Genomic DNA, 18,333 nt, shown 5'->3' on the forward strand with positions numbered 1-18,333 from the left:
AATCTCAGCGGATCGATGTGCTTTGATCAAAGCCGTGTCCAAAGCGGCCATGAATTCCTATCTCTGAGTCGCTCCCCTCTGGGCCTCTTTATAAGACTATCATTAGCACACAGAAGGCCTCTTTAAAAAGGAATGACTGCAGAAAAAGGAAATAATGACTCTGAACTTTGTCGCCGAGAAACGGGCCCGCCCTCAATCCCTCCCCGCGGCACCGGGCTTGTTAAGTAGTTCTGCCGGTGCAGTTATTCTAAAGAGTAGAACAAAATACATGCAGAACATTCCTTACCTTCTTCTTCTTCTTCTTCTTCTTCTTCTCTTCTCCTTACTCTCCCGTTCTGTGTTATCCCAACGCCTTAATTGCCCGCTGAGATTTCCGTCATTTGACTTCAGTGACTTACTAGCATGAATTCTTTGATGAAAAACAGCACGGCGAAGGAATTACAACGTAATTTACAAACCGCAACAGGCAGGACACTCAAAGCACATTGTGTTGATTACTTAATTAGCCATCTTTTGTTCTCTTTCTTTTCATTTCCTTTTCATATAATTATAGTAAGTATAAGGATAATCATGCTATTGCATTCATTTAAGTTGCGACATTTTCCTGGGAATAGGGAATGTCTCCAGTAGAAACAATAATACGAGGAGTTAGGTTTTGGACCCAATATATGGAATATATGAATTTGAATGAATTGAATTTTTATTCTCTTCAGCCAATCCTTTCTTAAAGGAAAGCGTTGATATTCAGCCTTGAATAGCTACAGATCCTGAAAATAAAAGAGTTTGTGCAGAATTCCTCATTAATCTGTTAATGGCTAATTCACCGTACAGTACACCACTCTGTTAATGCCCGGATGGTGACAAATGCTGCAATAACCCAAGACTCAAGGTTAATTTGATGATTTTAGACTAATAGGAAAGTCCGATATTCATTACAATGCGTGTGTGTGTGTTTGAGAATACATGACATTGGAAGCGATACCCTGAACACGTGTGTGTGTGTTTTAACACCATGAGTTCATGGCATAGTTTTAGGTGGTCCATTTGACATGCTCCCACAAACAGACACACACACCTACACACACACACACACACACACACACACACACGCTGCTGTAGGGTGATTTATTAGGATTCTCTTGTTAATTCTTAATAATCCTGAGACTTTCACAGCCCATTTACCTTGCTGCTGCTTTTGGCTCATCCAAAGCCTGGCACACGCGCACACACAGACACACACACACACACACACACACACACACACACATTCATCGCAGCGCTTACGCTTGCGTTCACAGCATGAAGGGGCTCGGGGGTCCTTTGTCTTTGCTTCCAATGTTGAGAACAGAGGGAAGGAGGGAAGGGAAGAGGGCGGAAGACAGGAGGGAGGATCCGGTGTGTGTGTTCCCGTCCGAGACTATAAAAGCCGTCCACTGGTAACCGGGGCGATCCATCACAGCCTTCACGGTGGAGGCTGGTGAACTGTGACTGTGTTTCGGTGATGGGAGAATGTTTTACTTTAATAGTGAGAGAACAGTGCTGTTGGGAGAGTAACAAAAGAGCCAAAATTTGGATACGCAGTTTTTCAACTGTACAACCTTGATTTAAGTCAACACACTCTACTTCTTGGCTCATCTACTTTAAGCAATTTCTAGTGCAAAGAAGGTCTGTTTTTTATCAGAGTCTCATTGACTAATCGGGGAATTGAATTTTTAGTCAGAACAAATCTGCTTTGATTTAAACAAAGAGATCAAGAGCCAACTTTTTTCATTACTAATTGGATTTTCTTTTTTTCCAATATATAGAGTATTGGATGTGTAGCTTTTTCTAACCGATTCCATCCCGCTCTCCGCTCATTCCTGCGTCATTCCCTTAAACCAAAAAAAAGGTTTTGTGTCCTGCCAGATGTGGGCAGGTTCCGCATGGATATAAGCAAGAGGGAAAGAAGGAAGAGGAAAGGCTCGGGTGACGGTGAAAGGCAGGGTTGATAGGGAAACGTTAAGGCAAGGCAAGGCAATTTTATTTGTATAGCGCTTTTCATCATAACAGTGCTTCACATCATAACATTTCATACAATAAAGTGAAATAAAATGCAGGAATTGAAATACAATTAAAAACAGCGTATTTAAATTATTTAATTAAAGGCAGAGGTTAAAAGTGCAATGTAGGTAAAATTTAGCAGAAGGCGAAGCTGAACATAAAATTTTTCAGTCTTGTTTTAAACGTGGTCTTAAAGTCTTAAATCTTCAGGAAGTTTATTCCAGCTGTTTGTTGCGTAGTAACTAAATGATGCTTTCATCATTTATGTCGGGAATGGGGTATGTGGGGAGACACAAGTCCCGACACTGAGCCTGTTCATTTAACAACGGCTGTCCCCCCCCTGTAATAAACCTTGCGATGGCCGTAGTCTGATCAGGTACAGATGAGAGCAGGCGGCAGCGGATTTACAGCCAGATCTCCCAAAGAAATAAAGATGTCACACCTTGACAGCTGACCTGCCGGGACCCTAAAACAAGGATGATTTTACTCTGTCCGGTTTGTGTGTGTGTGTGTGCTTGTGTAAAAAGAGCTCAACCTGTTCCACATCAAGGCCTAAATACTGCTTTAAGTCAAGTTGCAGCCCTCCTTGTGGACTCACGACCGTTTCAGAGAAAAAATTCGATTAAAGTTAATGTGACGATGTTTCGCTCAGAGTGTCTTTTGTTTCAAAGGTATTTCTGTTGTTCTTTAAGATCGACACAACTGATGTGATCTCCCTCCCTCCTCTGTTACAGGTAAACCCGTCATGATCGTCACAGAATACATGGAGAATGGATCCCTGGACAGTTTCTTGAGAGTAAGTATTAACATTGACAAGCCACTCTCCAAACACACACACACACACACACACACACACACCTACGATGGCTCATGATGCATCTCAGCGGTGGAGACCCGGAGGAAGTTTTGGGGAACACAAATTCAATGTCTTTCTGAGGATTAAGGAACACCAGGGAACGACCTAATGTGTTGCACCTGCACAACACACAGTCTATGTCACTCACTCACTACATTTCATCATCTACAAAAGTTGCATTTGAGATGCAGCTCTGACTCTGTTTCAGCCAAACCATGTATCCCGAGCTTATCAAATGACAATGTTTTATGAACTGTACCCACTGCTGCTCTAGCCGGGAGAGAATCTGATCCTTGCCATGCCTCTTGAGGAGGAATTGACCTGCCTCACTGAAATTAGCCAAAGCACGAGAGCCAAACCTCAACACTGGCATGAAAGCGTGTATACGGATGGCTTTTTTAGCCCGGGCCACATGTTTCTGCCCTCTATCCGGACACGTGAAGGAGTGGCTCTTGTTTTTTTCCGACATTTTCCCCAAAGGCCTGCACTCCATCACTGAATCGTGTCATCTACGCAAACACATACTCACATACAAATGCGTAACTTAGACATTGTAGCTGTGTTCTGAATCTGCAAAGCTTTCAAGTGACTAAACCAGGTGGTCTGACCACTAATTGCTCCAGACGAAATGGGAGGTGGGGTGGGCCCAGTTGATTTTCGAAAGGAAAACACCGTCATCTCACACTGACGTGGTCTCGGAGCAAACCAGGGCATGTGAAAAGCCCTAGAAGGAAATACAAGTAGACGACTCACATGCTAAATGTGGACGACAATGGGCAAATTGATGGATAAATGGGAAGATTTGTTTGTAATGCACTGGTCTAAACTTCATTTGCATACGTTATTTTGTCCCTGGTTTTCTACACTAATCCTCAAGATGAGGTGCAGAATGTCAAAGGTGTTTTTAAAGGTTAATGAAAATGCTTTGGATAGAAAGATTTCATTTCACGCAAATGGTCAGAAAGGTCCGAATCCCGTCGTGTTCTAAATGACACACATTAAACGCTCTTTTCGTTCTTCCTTTCTTTCAGAAACACGACGCCCAGTTCACCGGCATCCAGCTGGTCGGCATGCTGCGTGGCATCGCCTCGGGCATGAAGTACCTGTCCGACATGGGCTACGTGCACCGAGACCTGGCGGCTCGGAACATCCTGGTCAACAGCAACCTGGTGTGCAAAGTGTCCGACTTCGGCCTGTCCCGAGTGCTGGAGGACGACCCGGAGGCCGCCTACACCACCAGGGTGAGTCACAAAATGAAATCACGGTAGATATGTTCGACAGCAAGAATGGGCAGAACAGCGAGCAACAGTGATGATCGCTATTCTCGTCTTGATATACTTTACATGTAGATTGTTTTGAGATTGGCTCCACGTTAACACCTCTTTCCTCTCCTCCCGGTCTTTGTCACACACACCCACACACACACACACACACACACGCTGTGTACTCCCCTCCTCCGTCCTGTAACCATGGCGGGGTAGAAAAACATATAAATAAAAGCTGTTGTGTTAAAACAAGCCCGGTCTCACCCAGGAGCGTGAAAATAGCACGACAATGTGCACGTCATTTGGCGTGCAATAACAAAGTCATTTCTGCTGTTTGAGTGCCAAATGATCCCCTTGCAGTCTGCAGTAGGTGCATTGTCAAACCCTTTTGGGGCTCTACAGCGTTTGTTTCCTGTGCACAGCCCAATAAGGGAACACAAGGATTCATTTTTATTGCCAACATAGATCACTTTAATATGTTTGTTGTATTTGTATCAATTTGAGACATCAACAGACCTATTTTCACATGTTGCTGCCCCCATTTCTTTTTCTATATTTACTGCAACCACTTTCAACCTCAATTTGCAGCTTGGCCTCAACTCTCTCAACGTTTCAAATGATGCCCCTTGAATCTGGAAAACAACAAGCAGCTGGTGCAGCCATTTAATCCATTTACCAGAAACATGAAAGGACTTTTAAAAGCAACCTTACTAAATTGAGCTCTGGATATTTCTCAGAACATAATGATCAAGCAAGGAACAATTTACATATACATGTACAAAAACCCCAAAGACCTTGAAAGACCAGATGAGGAGATATTTTTTTTCTTTTTCGCCTGAATCAAATCTCGATAAAATGAAACAGTGTCAGTAGGCGCAAAGCACCTCAGGCGTTCATCCGTACTTTTTTGCGCCGTGTGTGTGGTCATTTTCATCATGGGATCCTGTGGTCTGCGCCATGCGTGCAGCCCTTTTAAACACTGTCTAATTTGCTGGCTGAGAATTTCTTGTCAAATAAACATTCAGTGTGCCGTTTGCCTTTCTCCCAGAAATACATAATCTAAAATAATAAAACAGAATAATAAACTCTCCCATGTTACTGTAACTGACAAGTCTCCACAAGCAGATTTCCATCCAGCGCTTATTTTATTATTTTTTTACTTTTCTGGCCCCAAATTTTAAAGCAAAATACATGGATGTCATTTGTTTGTGTGTTTGTGTGTGAAATTCCAGTGTGAGTGTTTTAACATCTTGCCCTCTTAAAGAAGTAGATGTTTAAAGCATTAGTGTGAGACTAGTGTGTGTGTTCGGCACTAAACGCTTCCATGCGTACTCGTGTTCAGCGCTGCAACCATGGGTGTGATTGTGTGCGTGTGTGTTTTTTTTAAAATGTCTTACACCTTCCAACAGTGTCTCCTTGCGGATCTTGCAGGATAGGAGTGTGTGTGTTTCGTGTGCGTGTGTGTGTGATGGCACACCACCAGGCAGGAGCAGGGCGGCTTGGCCAACGTCTCTGTTAACTTTGGCTGCCGTCGGCTTCTCTTCCTGAGCTCCACTTTCTTCATTTGTCCTGCTTTGCGGCTAGAATGACAAACGCGGCCGGCGCTTAAAGAGAGAGGACATGCGGGACACTTTGGATCACAGTTTGATTAATGTTTAAGGTGGATGCTGGTACTTTTGGATTAAAAGGGAATATTTACATTTATATTAGTCAAATGAATCGTTTGATTAACTATATGCGGGAAAGAGTAAGTTAGATTGAACTTGAACACTTTGAAGGTTTCACAAAAGCACATTTAGAACATTTTAGACTTTACATGAGTGATTTACACATATTGCAATAAAGGCTTGCACTCATCTTTGCTATCACCCACTACTCTGACAATCCATCTTTATATTCTCGGATGTTATTTTGTGGCGTTCGATCTGTGTTTTTTCAATTTTAGACACAAACGTTGTTTTGAGGAACATCCTTATTGGCCCAAGTACGCGTTGATGACTTTGTATCACTGACTGACTGAAAGTCTGTGTGATTAATGCTCCCCTCTGTCCCTAAGGGAGGGAAGATCCCAATCCGCTGGACAGCTCCAGAGGCCATCGCCTACAGGAAGTTTACATCGGCCAGTGATGCTTGGAGTTACGGCATCGTGCTCTGGGAAGTGATGTCATATGGGGAACGGCCGTACTGGGAGATGTCCAATCAGGATGTGAGTACTGGAGCCATCACTGCAGCACGGCCGCCTCTTTGGGAGAATCGGACTGATGTTACTGTTGGGAATGAAGTGAAGGAACCAAATGGTTTTGGTGAAGATGTTTATGGCACATCAGAGTAAAATGAAAGTGTTGTCTCACGTAATATTAATTGTTTTAAAGTTGAAAATATTTCATCTGTCCTTTCTCGGATTCTTCCTCCATCCTTCCTTCATACAGGTAATAAAGGCTGTAGATGAAGGATACCGTCTCCCCCCACCCATGGACTGCCCAGCTACACTTTACCAGCTGATGTTGGACTGCTGGCAGAAAGAGAGGAATAACCGGCCTAAATTTGAACAGATTGTCAGCATCCTGGATAAACTGATTCGCAACCCTGGTAGCCTCAAAATCACGGCCAACACCACATCCAGGTAGGATTTCCTCCTACTTTGTTTTCCATGCAGCTGACTCACAAACACTCGGCTTTTGAGCTTAGTACAGTTCAACGAACCGTCTGTTCGGGATCACAGGACTCAGAGACAATAAGTTGCAGGTTTTTTTTCCTTCTCCTCTGGTGCAAACCTGTTTGTTGTGGAAACGAGCCATTAAATGAGCTGGATATGAACTCCTTTCTGCCTAAAGCCTTTGCAGAGTAGTACATGAACTGGCCTTATCGCACCTTATCAACCGTTCCTTTAAAATGCAGTTTAAATTCAAATTCTTCTTTTCCCTCCCCCTCATGCTCTGCTCCTTTTGTTGGAACCTCCATTCTCTCCCAGTGGGGAAACAGGGCACCCCCTGCACTGTCGTCAATTCTAAAGCAGTGAGGGGGACAGGTGCTGGCTCTGCGGCAGCCGGCTGCAGTATTATGGACACCTCAAAGCTCATAACATTGACTAATGATTTCTTAAGAAAGTGAAAATAGGTCCCTTGGAGTTTGCATGTAATTTTCCTGATTGGCTTTTAACACCGGGCAAGCCCAGGCTGGCCGACATAGGCGGCTGTGGTGATTTATGAGAACTGTGCGTGTGTGTGCGTGTGCGTGTGTGTGTGTGTGTGTGTGTGTGTGTGTGTGTGTGTGTGTGTGTGTGTGTGTGTGTGTGTGTGCGTGTGTGGTGCAGTTGCGCAGCGGGAGCAGCTGCAGTTAGCTCCACACACCTCGTTTGTCTCTGGGCTGTCCCGGCTGGTTAATGGAGCACCCCCCACCTCCTCCTCAAAGCCCCGACCAGAGCCTGGGACCGGAGGAGAGCATCTGGAGGCTTCAGGGGTGGGACCCGGTCAGACTTCACTGTCCCCGCATGCGGATGGAGAGGGACTGGGGTCAGAGGGCCAAGGTTGGCTGTCGCAGACTAATTATGGGCTAACAGGAGCTCAGTAGGGGATCTAAAAGATATAACAACACACGTGAGGGTGTCTTTAAACAAAAAGATGTTGTTTCTTTGTGTTCAACAAAACATGACAACGGCTGACTCTAAATCAAACAACAGAAGCATTAGGTAATGTACTGCTACATATGCAGATGGTCGGGCCTTTTTTTACACTATGAACTGAATGCAGAATGAATAATGGCGAGCATCTGTGGACTTGTAATAGCAAATGAAACGCTCTACAATCCGCTTGCCTGCAATTAGTTCTCCAACAAACCTGGATAGGAGTTACACGATTTGAGATACATTTAAAGCTAATGATGTTTAGTATGTTCAAATGTAACTATTAAGTAAAGGTAAAACTGAAGGATAGTGATTCAAATTAAGATTTCAATCTAAACCTCACACTCGAATAAACTCAGGTCAATGGCTTCCCTCGGACCACCTGAGTGGTATTGATTAAACTTTCATCACATCCATCACATCCAACAGAGGCAGAGGACACGTTTCATATTTTCAATTCAAACATCTTTGTTGGTCCCACTTCTCCCAGAGACATTTGGCCTAGTAACGCAGTGAGAGGTGAATTACTTCCACTCTGTCCTGCCCAGATGTACACTATCGGTTCCGAGCTCTTCTCCTCATCCACCTCCTTCTTCCCTCGGGAGCACTGAAAACAAGACGCTGGGTGTTGATAGAGCAGAAAAATGGGGGGGAGGGAAACCAAAACGTGAATGGCGGCAGACTTTATTTCCTCTCTGGTGTATTTATACTTCCTTCAGTACAAACAAGTGTTTGCTGCGTTGTTTCATGGTGTTGAGTCCAGGAGGGGTTTTAAATCCTCCTCCAGATGCTTGGTTTTCTCTTTACCCCCCCCCCCCCCCCCCCCCTTCGCGGCATCCTTCTGTTCCTCGGGTTTCCTCTCCAATCATCTTGTCTCTTGAGCTGCCGTGAGATGTTGCTGAAAATATAACTACAAAGGAAACAGAGGAAATGATAAGGGTGGGGAAACAAGGTCATTTGGAGTTTATCTCTCCGAGCGTTCAGGAGGGGGGAGATGGGGGGAGGGGGGTGAGGATGAAGGCGAGAATGAGATCAGAGGAGAAAAAGAGAAAAAGTTGCACAGGAGAGGACAGGAGAGGATGGCTAGTCCTGCAAAAAAAAGAGCTAAACATTCTCACCCTGACTGTCCAAAAGTTCTAAAACTACGTTTTGTCCAAACTCTATTTCAGCAAAAGTAACCATCACAATAGCTCTTTTTTTACTCTACATAAAAAAGAACAATTTTTCCATTGGTTTTTCTCATTATAAAATGTCTACTGTCTACAGAGATTTACACACTTCCTTCTTCCCCGTCGACCCCCCCCCCACCCATTACTTTTCCTACAAATCAGTATCTCCAGGGGGTCCTGGGGGGCTCTCGGCAATTTGACAGGCCTCTGATCTGACAGGAAAAGACTCAATCATTGAATAACACCCACTCCACTGCCTCAAATGCACGTTCTTTTATTCACTTCTGTTTTAGTTGTTATATCACTTCCCTTCTCTCTATATTGGCAGCTTTCATTTGGCTCGCAGTTTTTGGATTCAAATATATATATATATATATATATGGGTATGTCCTTTAGATAATGAATTATTATTAATATAATTATTATAATATTAATTATGACGGACTGGAGAATTGTTTCAAAAAAATTGTAAAAAAATTGCTTCTCTCTTTCACATGCCATGATATCAGCAGATTCCCAAATAACAAAGTGTACCTTATTTGTGTAAGACACAGCCAGCCGTTAAAGATTGGACACCTTCTCCTCCGCTCTCTCCTCTTTCTCTCTGGGGGTCTTTCCACTTCCACTCGTCCCTTCTCTTCCTCCGTAATCGGCCAGCATCAATCAGAGCGATCCAGAGCAGCGCCTGCAGCTATTCCTTCACCCTCCACGGTTGACTGTAAAGCCCAACGTGGTGCATTTCATTTGATTTGATCCAATTGAAACCAGCAACTCTAATCAAATCCCACGTTGCATTTTGGCGCGTAGTACATGTGCTGCAGCAAACGGTAATGACATCGGACAGAGAGCTGAAGCCTTCTGCTAGCGATCTCGTTCTTGAATATGTTTATTACATTACGGAAATAATTTGTGTGACAGTTTGATTTCCTTATTTTTATTCACGGCCCCAAGGCTCTGCGTAGGTGTCCCGCGCTGCGAGTGACTCCCGGATAAGTCCTGCTCAGTCGTTTGGTTCCGTGTGCGTATGCGAGCTGATGCTACGCTGCTGCTCATGTCCCATCTGTATGTTTTAATTTCCCAGGCGGGTAAAATTTCTAGTCATCACTCCCCATTCCAGACTCCGCTGCCTCCTCGTGCGCTTCTGGACAGCGTCGAGATCAGAACTTTTATGCTGAAGACAACCTCTGTAAATATTCACATCATAAGGAATGATGCTTTGTGACAAAGCACAATAAACTCACGGGTTCCCTTTATCTGCTTATGTTACAGCACATCACCCAAGGAATTTGAAATTCCAATTTAATTAGTTTATTTATTGTCCATCGGCTCTTTTCCTTCTGTGTCCCCTCAGGCCGGCCAACTTGTTGTTGGACAGGAGCAGTTCCGAGGTTCCCGCGATGGGGACGCTGGGTGACTGGATAGATGGAATGAGGACCCTGCCCTGTAAGGAGGCCTTCTCCGGGGTCAGCTACAGCTCCTGTGACACCCTGGCCAAGACCTCCACTGAGTAAGACACCCACACACACTAAGCAACTCTTCCTATTCATGTCAGCAGTCTTTTCAGGGCCCCAGTAAGTGAGCAAGGCCCAGGAATTTGAAGAGACTATTGGTGGAGAAACACACACACACACACACTCTCTTGTTGTCATTAAGAAAGCTATAGAGATCTTTCACTAAAGGGCGAGAGTCATGGTAATTTATAATGACAGGCCTTTAGCCATGCTCTTAGTGTTGCAAGTATGACCACAGCGGGAGAAGGTGAGGACATTAAAAGGGAGAGAGACGAACAGAGAAAGTGAAGGAGAGAAAGAAGGAGAAAGGATAAGAGTCGTAAGTTACATAAGGCTGAGAGGATGAGAGGTAAACCATTAAGGCAAGGGATGAGATGGAAGATCTGACAAGATAAAAGGGTAGAGAGAGCCACCTTTGAACAAAGGAACAGCTGTCATGCAGGTATGCACAGCACACTCTATGCCGTGAAGAATTCCAACGCGGAAAAAAAAGGATGTCAGACTAAAAAACGACTCAGAGATTCTTGGGCAGCGCACAGTAATCTGATCAGTGTCAAACTGATCATATGACTAAGTCGGATATGTGGTCATACCGTGGTACAACACATGTCCTCGATGGGAAGCGAAATTATTTTAGCGGATGTTTGTCACAGAACAGCGTTTAGCACATACACTTTTGTGGATGAAGAGTTAGTCCCAGTTTATTCCCAGAGACAGAGATTATAGGTGTGACCTCACTGACAGTCTAAATCAGCCCTATCCTGGCAGACTTAAAGCAATTATTAATCCCAAACATGATATTAACAGGCTGGTTGATGAGTGAACAGTTGAGGAGTTGCCGTCAACAACTCCTGTCAATAACTTACCACACCAGATAGTCTTTACCCGTGCTGCGGTTGAAAGAAGCGCCGTGTTCCCTCTTAAATAGATGATGGGAAACATCCCGCTTACATCGTTTTTTCACTTTTCTATTTCTTTGTCTCGATTTTCAAGGTTACAAAATATACGTTTTCCCCCGGCGTCGCTCACGCCGTGTGTTCAACGAAAACATTTAACCAATGAAAGATGGTGTTCAGTCAACACACTACAAAACAATAACAGTTTACACGGCAAATGGGCGGAAATCCACATTTGGTTTAGACAATAGAGATCTCAGGGAAGCCACACCGCAGTACCTTCCCACTTAAAAACTCATACTGGTCTACCAGGCTTTTCTGTATCGAGATGCTCAATTGGATCAGCGCTGTATTAATCCAGTGAAGGCTAAGCCAAAGGCACTCAAGGCTAGCGCAGCTACAAGCCTTGGCGCAGACTATGCATTGCTCAATAAAGATTCCACTATTGATTTGTACAGTCTTAATCTAGTCCTTGATATTCAGCACAAGGCTCGGCAAAATCTCCGACCTCAGAGGAACGGTAATCATACTTCCCTGCAGTGTGCTGACTCATCTGCTGGAGAGATGAAATCTCTTTTTCAAGACAGGATGTAATGGATTGACTAGGAAATGAAGCGGCATCATTTGGACTATTTTCCTCATCAGAGGGCATGCAAAGTTCAGTTCAGGTATTTGATTGAGGAAGTGAGGAACTTGGCCTTAACTGCCAGACAAAGGAAAGTAAACTGCAGTGACAAGACCCCGACAACTGCACTTGTAACTTGCAATCGGTTTATGCAATTACGGTTCTGAAAGTATGATTTATGAATGTAAATTGTGTTTCGTGTTGCAGTAGTTCATCTGTGTCAGTTCTTGAGATGAACCATCTTACTTTCATAGAAAAAACAGGTTTAACTACTCTTACTGCTGCTCTTCTTATGAGGAAAATATAAAATAATACAAAGAGAAAATGAAACCACAGCGCTTTGGCTTACAAGAGAGCAAGATCCAAGCACAACAGAGATAAATTATTGTCACATGACTTCATGTACTTTTGAAATGATGAAGAATGGTTTATTTCATGTTTCCTATCTTGAAACGTCATCGCACTTTTAGAGAACCCCTTAACTCCTCAGGTCCCCCGGCATGGTTCAACATGTAATTTGATAGTTGTTTATCAGAAGCAATGTAATCGAAATAAGCCTAAAGTGAACTACATTTTACATTACATATTTGCAGAGGTATTGATTTAGTTTGTCATTTCTAGTTTTAAATCATTCTTTTTCTGAAGTGACTGTCTACTGGTGAACAATAAATAACATTTTGCTACTGTCCATATCCAGTAACTGTCCATATTACTATACATAAAGGTTTTGGATTTCTATTTATGTTGCATAGGTAAAGATTCATGAGTTAGCTGGACGTTTTACAACTAAAATGTGCTCTAGACTAGAAAGCCCATATTGATGACATCCAGTTCGTTGTGTTAATGCTGCCGGGCCCGGCTGTGTCTCAGTAGAGTGGTTCTGACGGAGGTCCACGTCACACCGGCCACTTGCCCAGAATGGGAGCCGTCCATGGGAATCACCACTCTCTAACAGGCAGCTCCTCTCGGCCTCCTCCGGCTCTGGATGGTGGGTGGAGGACAAAGACCACGGTGGCCCCGTCTGGGAGCAGTAGCCCACCTCCAGAAGCACTGATGGGCTTTCACTTGTCTGAATTGTAAAGGGATAGTCAGTTGTAGCCATGTTTCCTAATTAGAGTCACTTGGAATGCTCCAAAATGTCACAACAGAATCCATAGAACCGGATAAGACGTTATTAGTGCACTGATGGAATCCAAGCTATTTTCTTATTTATTGCACACTGGTGCTGTTTGTTACTGCAACATGAGGCAGACAATAATTGCCTTTGTTTATTTTCAACTTAATTGAAATACTCAATAATTTTAATAGCTTACATCTAAATAATTACTTTATTTGACTGAACTATCCCTTTGCTCAGAGTGAAACAATATTGTGATTTCTGACCCTTTCAGTTTCCGGTTGGTCAAGACGTTTCTTACCATCTGCTCTTTTGGCTGCTCTGAAGAACTCAATGCTCTGCTTGCATCTGAATAAAACAAAAAAGAATTGTGCCCATTTGTGAAAGAAACTAAAAAGTGATCATGTTGTAGCGTTTGTTGTAGTGATGCCACCACTAAGACTGCAACTCTTCTGCTTCTACTAATACAATACCATTTCTCCTAGATGTGCAAAAGAGATCAGCCCTAACATGCGTCGGAAGACCTCCTTTAGTGCAATATCAACAATACTCTTTGTATGATGCTCTCTGTTTAAAGGTTGATAACATACAGTCGCTCTAATATATATGTTTTTTGTCCTTCACAAATGTTCTTTGATTACACCTGAATGCATGTAACTAATCTTTTTTGAGCGTCTGCTAGTCAACAGACTTGTCTGAATGAGAGTGTACCATGTTCCACATGTGCCAGTGTTGCTCCTCCTCACTTATACCTACGCTGTCAAAGAAATCTGAGTGTTGCAGGGAGCTCGTTCTTTTCCTCCCAGGCCATTTCCTCCACTGACGGGGTCATAATGGCAGCTGTCACCATAGCCTCAAAGGTCCAACTCCATGTTTGTTAGTAACCGAGAGTGGATGCAACAGCTCCACCACCCCCTAGAACCCCCTTCAGGGATGTGTCAGCCCAGTGGCCTTCTGGGATATGTAGTCCGTTGTAAATGACAGATGCATAAGGAAAGTGAGACGAGCGGCGCTGGGAGCATGTCATTAGATATCACAAAGGGTGTCACTTCCCCTATCACTAATGCACACTTCTCTATCTGTTTTCTTTCCATATTTCCCTCGTCCCCCCCCCACCTCTCCCTCCCCCCTGTGCCTATGTTTTGACCTCTCCTCCCTCTTCTCTCCCCCCTTCTCTCTCCCTCTCCTTCCCAAATCAGGGATCTAAAAAAGGTTGGAGTGACTATCGTTGGACCGCAGAAAAAGATTGTGAGCAGCCTCAAAGCCCTCGATTCCCACACCAAGAATGGCCCAGTACCTGTATAAGAAACGAAAGTAACGAGTAAAAACACCAGAAACCTGTCCGTGGGGCAGAGCGGCTTCATATGTAAACTGGAAACGGATGGAAATGGAGGATTAATAACTGCACGATTCAAATGAGGGCTTCCGCTGTTTTGTTGAAAGACGCCATCAAGTCTTGACGGAGTATAATGGGAAAGGCTTCAGTGCAGACCTGCCAGCCGCTCTCCGGCCAGCCGTCCCTCCATTACCAAGTTGAGATGCCTTACAGACAATTCGGAGGGTTTAAAGAGCCGAAACGAAAGCCAAGGTTGGCCAGGGAGACGTGGCGGGGGATGCAAACTGGGACTGCACCTGGATAAAGCCAGAGCTGTACAGTATTGGCCGAGCTGGACAAGGTAGCCTTCACCTTTAGAGCTGAAAAGGGGACGGGCATGCTCACAGTCTCCTCCCACCACTCGGACTGCGCAGCTCGCGGAACGGGGCTGAGATGCCTCGTGCAGCACGGCGGGCAGCAGCAGCTCGTCCGGAATTTGAATCCTTCCAGGACGAATGAGGGCTGAAGTGTGAGAATTTGTCGTACCTACCGACCTACATTTATTTTCTCGATCCATGAAAGAACTGAGCTGGAATGGACACACCCAGATGTTAACCGAGCCATTTTACTCTCTAGCTCTTAACCTATAGCATTTTGCTTTCCGTAGACAAGTCACATACAAGCAATAATTATAATAACCAGTTAATTTGTCTCATTGTGTGGAAGCTACGAGTCCGTCACTTGTATCAAACGCTGTGCTTAGGAGGCACAGGGGCCCTAACACACTTCACACAAATGTTTAATTTATGCGCTTATGGACAGATATTGTACAGTTATAATGCCGTTCCTTCAACCCGACGCCCTTTGTGTGAAATCTCAGGATGTGTACGTTATTCGTAGTATTCTCCCCACCAAGGCGAAGCAGACAGAGGAAGTAGGGCAGAGACAGGAGGGAAAGGTGCAGGTCGACAGAAAATTGGTGAACCATAAGAGAGAAATGAGGAGGAAAAGACGGTGAAAAGGTAATGAAGTGGTTCCATTCAGGCCTCTGCCTCAGACATTCTTGTTGTGTCGCGGAAGTGTTTGAAACTAGAAGTGAGTTTGTAACTGGGTTTTTTCTTCAGGTAAGACATGTTAGCATCATCAACCCCACACAACATCTTTTTCTTTCTCGGGATTGGAGTGGCAATTTTTTCCTCTGCGTAAGATCAGTTTACGAGGTTGGGCTCGACACAGCCGACCGATCTGAAAGTGTTGTAGTCTTGCTTTAGTCAGAGTAACAAAAGCCATGGTGGATCTCACTTTAGCTGTAAAGTAACTTCTTTCGTTCTGTTATGAAATAAATTCATGAAATCCTGATGTGTTTGATTAAAAAAGTAGAGTGCCTCCGCTTGACGGGTTGAATCGATGCAGGATCTCCAAGCGAAAAGCTCCAGTTTCGATTTGTTTTCAACAAAGTCTTTTTTTGTGTTCTTATTGGTTTCTCTCATCACTGCCCTCAACTAACAAGGTGTGAAAATGCACTGAAAGAAATGGAACACTTTCAGTGACTGCTTTCTGAGATCCTTTTCTCGTACCATATGTCCAGGATGGGATTTCCTAAAGGCACCGTACAGTTTAGACGATCCTGGTACTACAAAGTCCAACCTTGTGTCTCATGCATTAATGCGACCCAGTCAATCCCACAGTGTAACCAGTGTTCCCAAACTGGCACTTTGGTACTTTGTGAGGTTGGATTATGAGTATTATCAAAGTACTTAATAGAAACTATTTTAGCACTTAGAAGGAAATGTTTAAGGGTGCTCCAATCTGTCAATAGGCCTATTCATTTGTTTGATAGCCGTTCTCTTTGAATCATTTCCCCATGTGCCGCTAAAAAGGCTCCAGCCGAGTTGTGATTTGTGATTCTAAAGCCCCTTTTACTCAGCCTATTCACTTCGCCTTATTGTTCTGTATTATTGTATCGTGGGTACGGACACGGAACGAGGGTTTTGTTGCTCCGCCGCTAAGCCGGGCGAGGTAGTCACAGAACCAACCGACGCAGCCGCGAGGGCGCGACCACACGCACACATGGGACTCTTAACGCCATGGTGTCAAACACGAGCATTATGCCGGATTTGCTTGGTTCTTTAAATAAAATGACGAAAAGCAAAACTGGTATAATTAGAGCTCCTCTCTGTGAGGCGATAGAACATGTTACACACGTTGCGTGCAAATAAATGAACAGTTTCCCATCCAGGAAAGTTTCCCATCACTTGATTGTAATCTTTGATATACAATGTTGTTACGAATTGTTACATATAAATAGTGCCAAATGATGAATATGACCATTCCAGTGATCACAATTGGAGCACCCTTGGAAATGTCTCGGTGTACATGAACCGTATGTAGGAAATGGATGAGATTTCGGTGCTTTTGGGAAACCCGTCCCTGTTGAGTACGTCAGTCGGTCCTCTGTTACTTGGTGAACCTGTGGATGCTGCTGTTGCTGCTATGTGTTCCAATTAGCATGTACATAATGTAAACCATCGTGATGATAGCAGCTAGTGCTACAGACCCCACAATATGTACATGGCCATCCCTCTTTGTACAAATGTTTGTATGTATAAATGAAGAAATAAAAAATTGTGCAACATTTTTAATTAAAAAAGAGACAATAATCTTCTGTTTTATATTTTATCTTATTTTGGATTATATTTGTCTGCTTTGTTTTTTCTACAATAAAAAGGCAATTATGGTTACATTATTTATTTGTTAACATTATACAGCAAAATGTTTTTGTAGCATACAGTAAATTATGTGTCAAGTCTACCTGTGTTTTGGTTTTTGACTTACTTTATAAACCGATCTGAGAGCAATACTGTTATGCACCCAATATCCAGATCCCTCATCCTCTGTCTGAAGACTGACCCGTGTGTCTGTGTGAGAGTTTATGTGTGCAAATGTAGATCGCCTTGTCTACTAATGTAAAATGATTTGTAGTGGAAACATTTATATTTTTATAATAAATATTGGCAAAATATTTTCCAAAAAATGGATGATGATAGACCTGCTCCTGTGTTTTTATTTTAACAAGTGATTATATCACAGAACATCAAATTATGTTGACTTGTCTCGTAACTCAACGGGAATTTTCATCTGTTTCATCGATCAAAAGTAGAAGTTGAATACACACAACTCAATTTTGTTTTTTATTTTACACATCAGTTCTTTAGAACTTGTTTCTTTATTAAGGATACAAGCCAGACTAACATACTGTATATTTATATACAGTGTACATGTGTTTTGAATCAGTCAAGGGTTCAAAGGGCTATCAACATGAGTCCATTAGGTCATTTAACAGTCTAGAAAAGGTCCTCACCACCAATTCCGGCAACCTACGAATCAGCTAATACTACTAATTGTTGAAACTATGAATCGGAACATCATATAAATTATTTTAATTAAATATATCAATATGTCACAAAATAATATGAATATACATCTGAGCATCTAAAACTCTTTCTACTTTATTTGAGGGTATTATAACTTTGATTTCATCAAAACTTAGAATAATGCCTTTACTAATACAAACACAATAATACAACTTTTTTTCTTCTTTCTTTCCCAACAGAGATTCTAATTTAAATGTAAGGTCAATCAGTAGTTTTGCAATTGCGACCACAACCACTTAAAATGTTTTAATTAAAATCGTATGCTCTTAAAAAGTGAAAATTCGAAATATTTACTATTACAGGTTGTAGTGATATGGTTTCCCATTGACCAAATAAATAGCTGTTTGGGGTAACTATTAATTATGTTGGCTCTTTCCAGAATCTTTTTGTAGGACAAACCCCTCCCACATCTGTTAACCAGCTTCCGACTATCTTTCTAATCCCTTCTTACATGTCGTCGCCTCCTTGTTCTCCTGGCCACAT

General features: G+C 43.1%; 1 protein-coding gene across 8 annotated transcripts in view; it reads left to right on the forward strand.

Moving 5' to 3' along the window:
• The window catches only part of epha3 (eph receptor A3), a 75,734-nt gene extending 58,274 nt beyond the window's left edge, over window positions 1-17,460 (forward strand). For 3 of the 8 annotated variants that reach the window (XM_078091387.1, XM_078091391.1, XM_078091392.1), the window contains 7 exons: window positions 2,775-2,836; window positions 3,928-4,137; window positions 6,218-6,367; window positions 6,591-6,784; window positions 10,304-10,459; window positions 12,855-12,972; window positions 14,301-17,460. In XM_078091387.1, the coding sequence (XP_077947513.1) occupies window positions 2,775-2,836; window positions 3,928-4,137; window positions 6,218-6,367; window positions 6,591-6,784; window positions 10,304-10,459; window positions 12,855-12,936 (854 nt within the window). In that variant the 3' untranslated portion in view covers window positions 12,937-12,972; window positions 14,301-17,460. The remainder of the gene's footprint in view (window positions 1-2,774; window positions 2,837-3,927; window positions 4,138-6,217; window positions 6,368-6,590; window positions 6,785-10,303; window positions 10,460-12,854; window positions 12,973-14,300) is intronic. The other 5 variants (XM_078091386.1, XM_078091389.1, XM_078091388.1 and 2 more) reach the window with 4 other exon arrangements.
• The last annotated feature ends 873 nt before the right edge of the window (window positions 17,461-18,333 follow it).

This window comes from Gasterosteus aculeatus, chromosome 16 (genome assembly GCF_964276395.1).
Source record: "Gasterosteus aculeatus chromosome 16, fGasAcu3.hap1.1, whole genome shotgun sequence".
NCBI lineage: Eukaryota > Metazoa > Chordata > Actinopteri > Perciformes > Gasterosteidae > Gasterosteus > Gasterosteus aculeatus.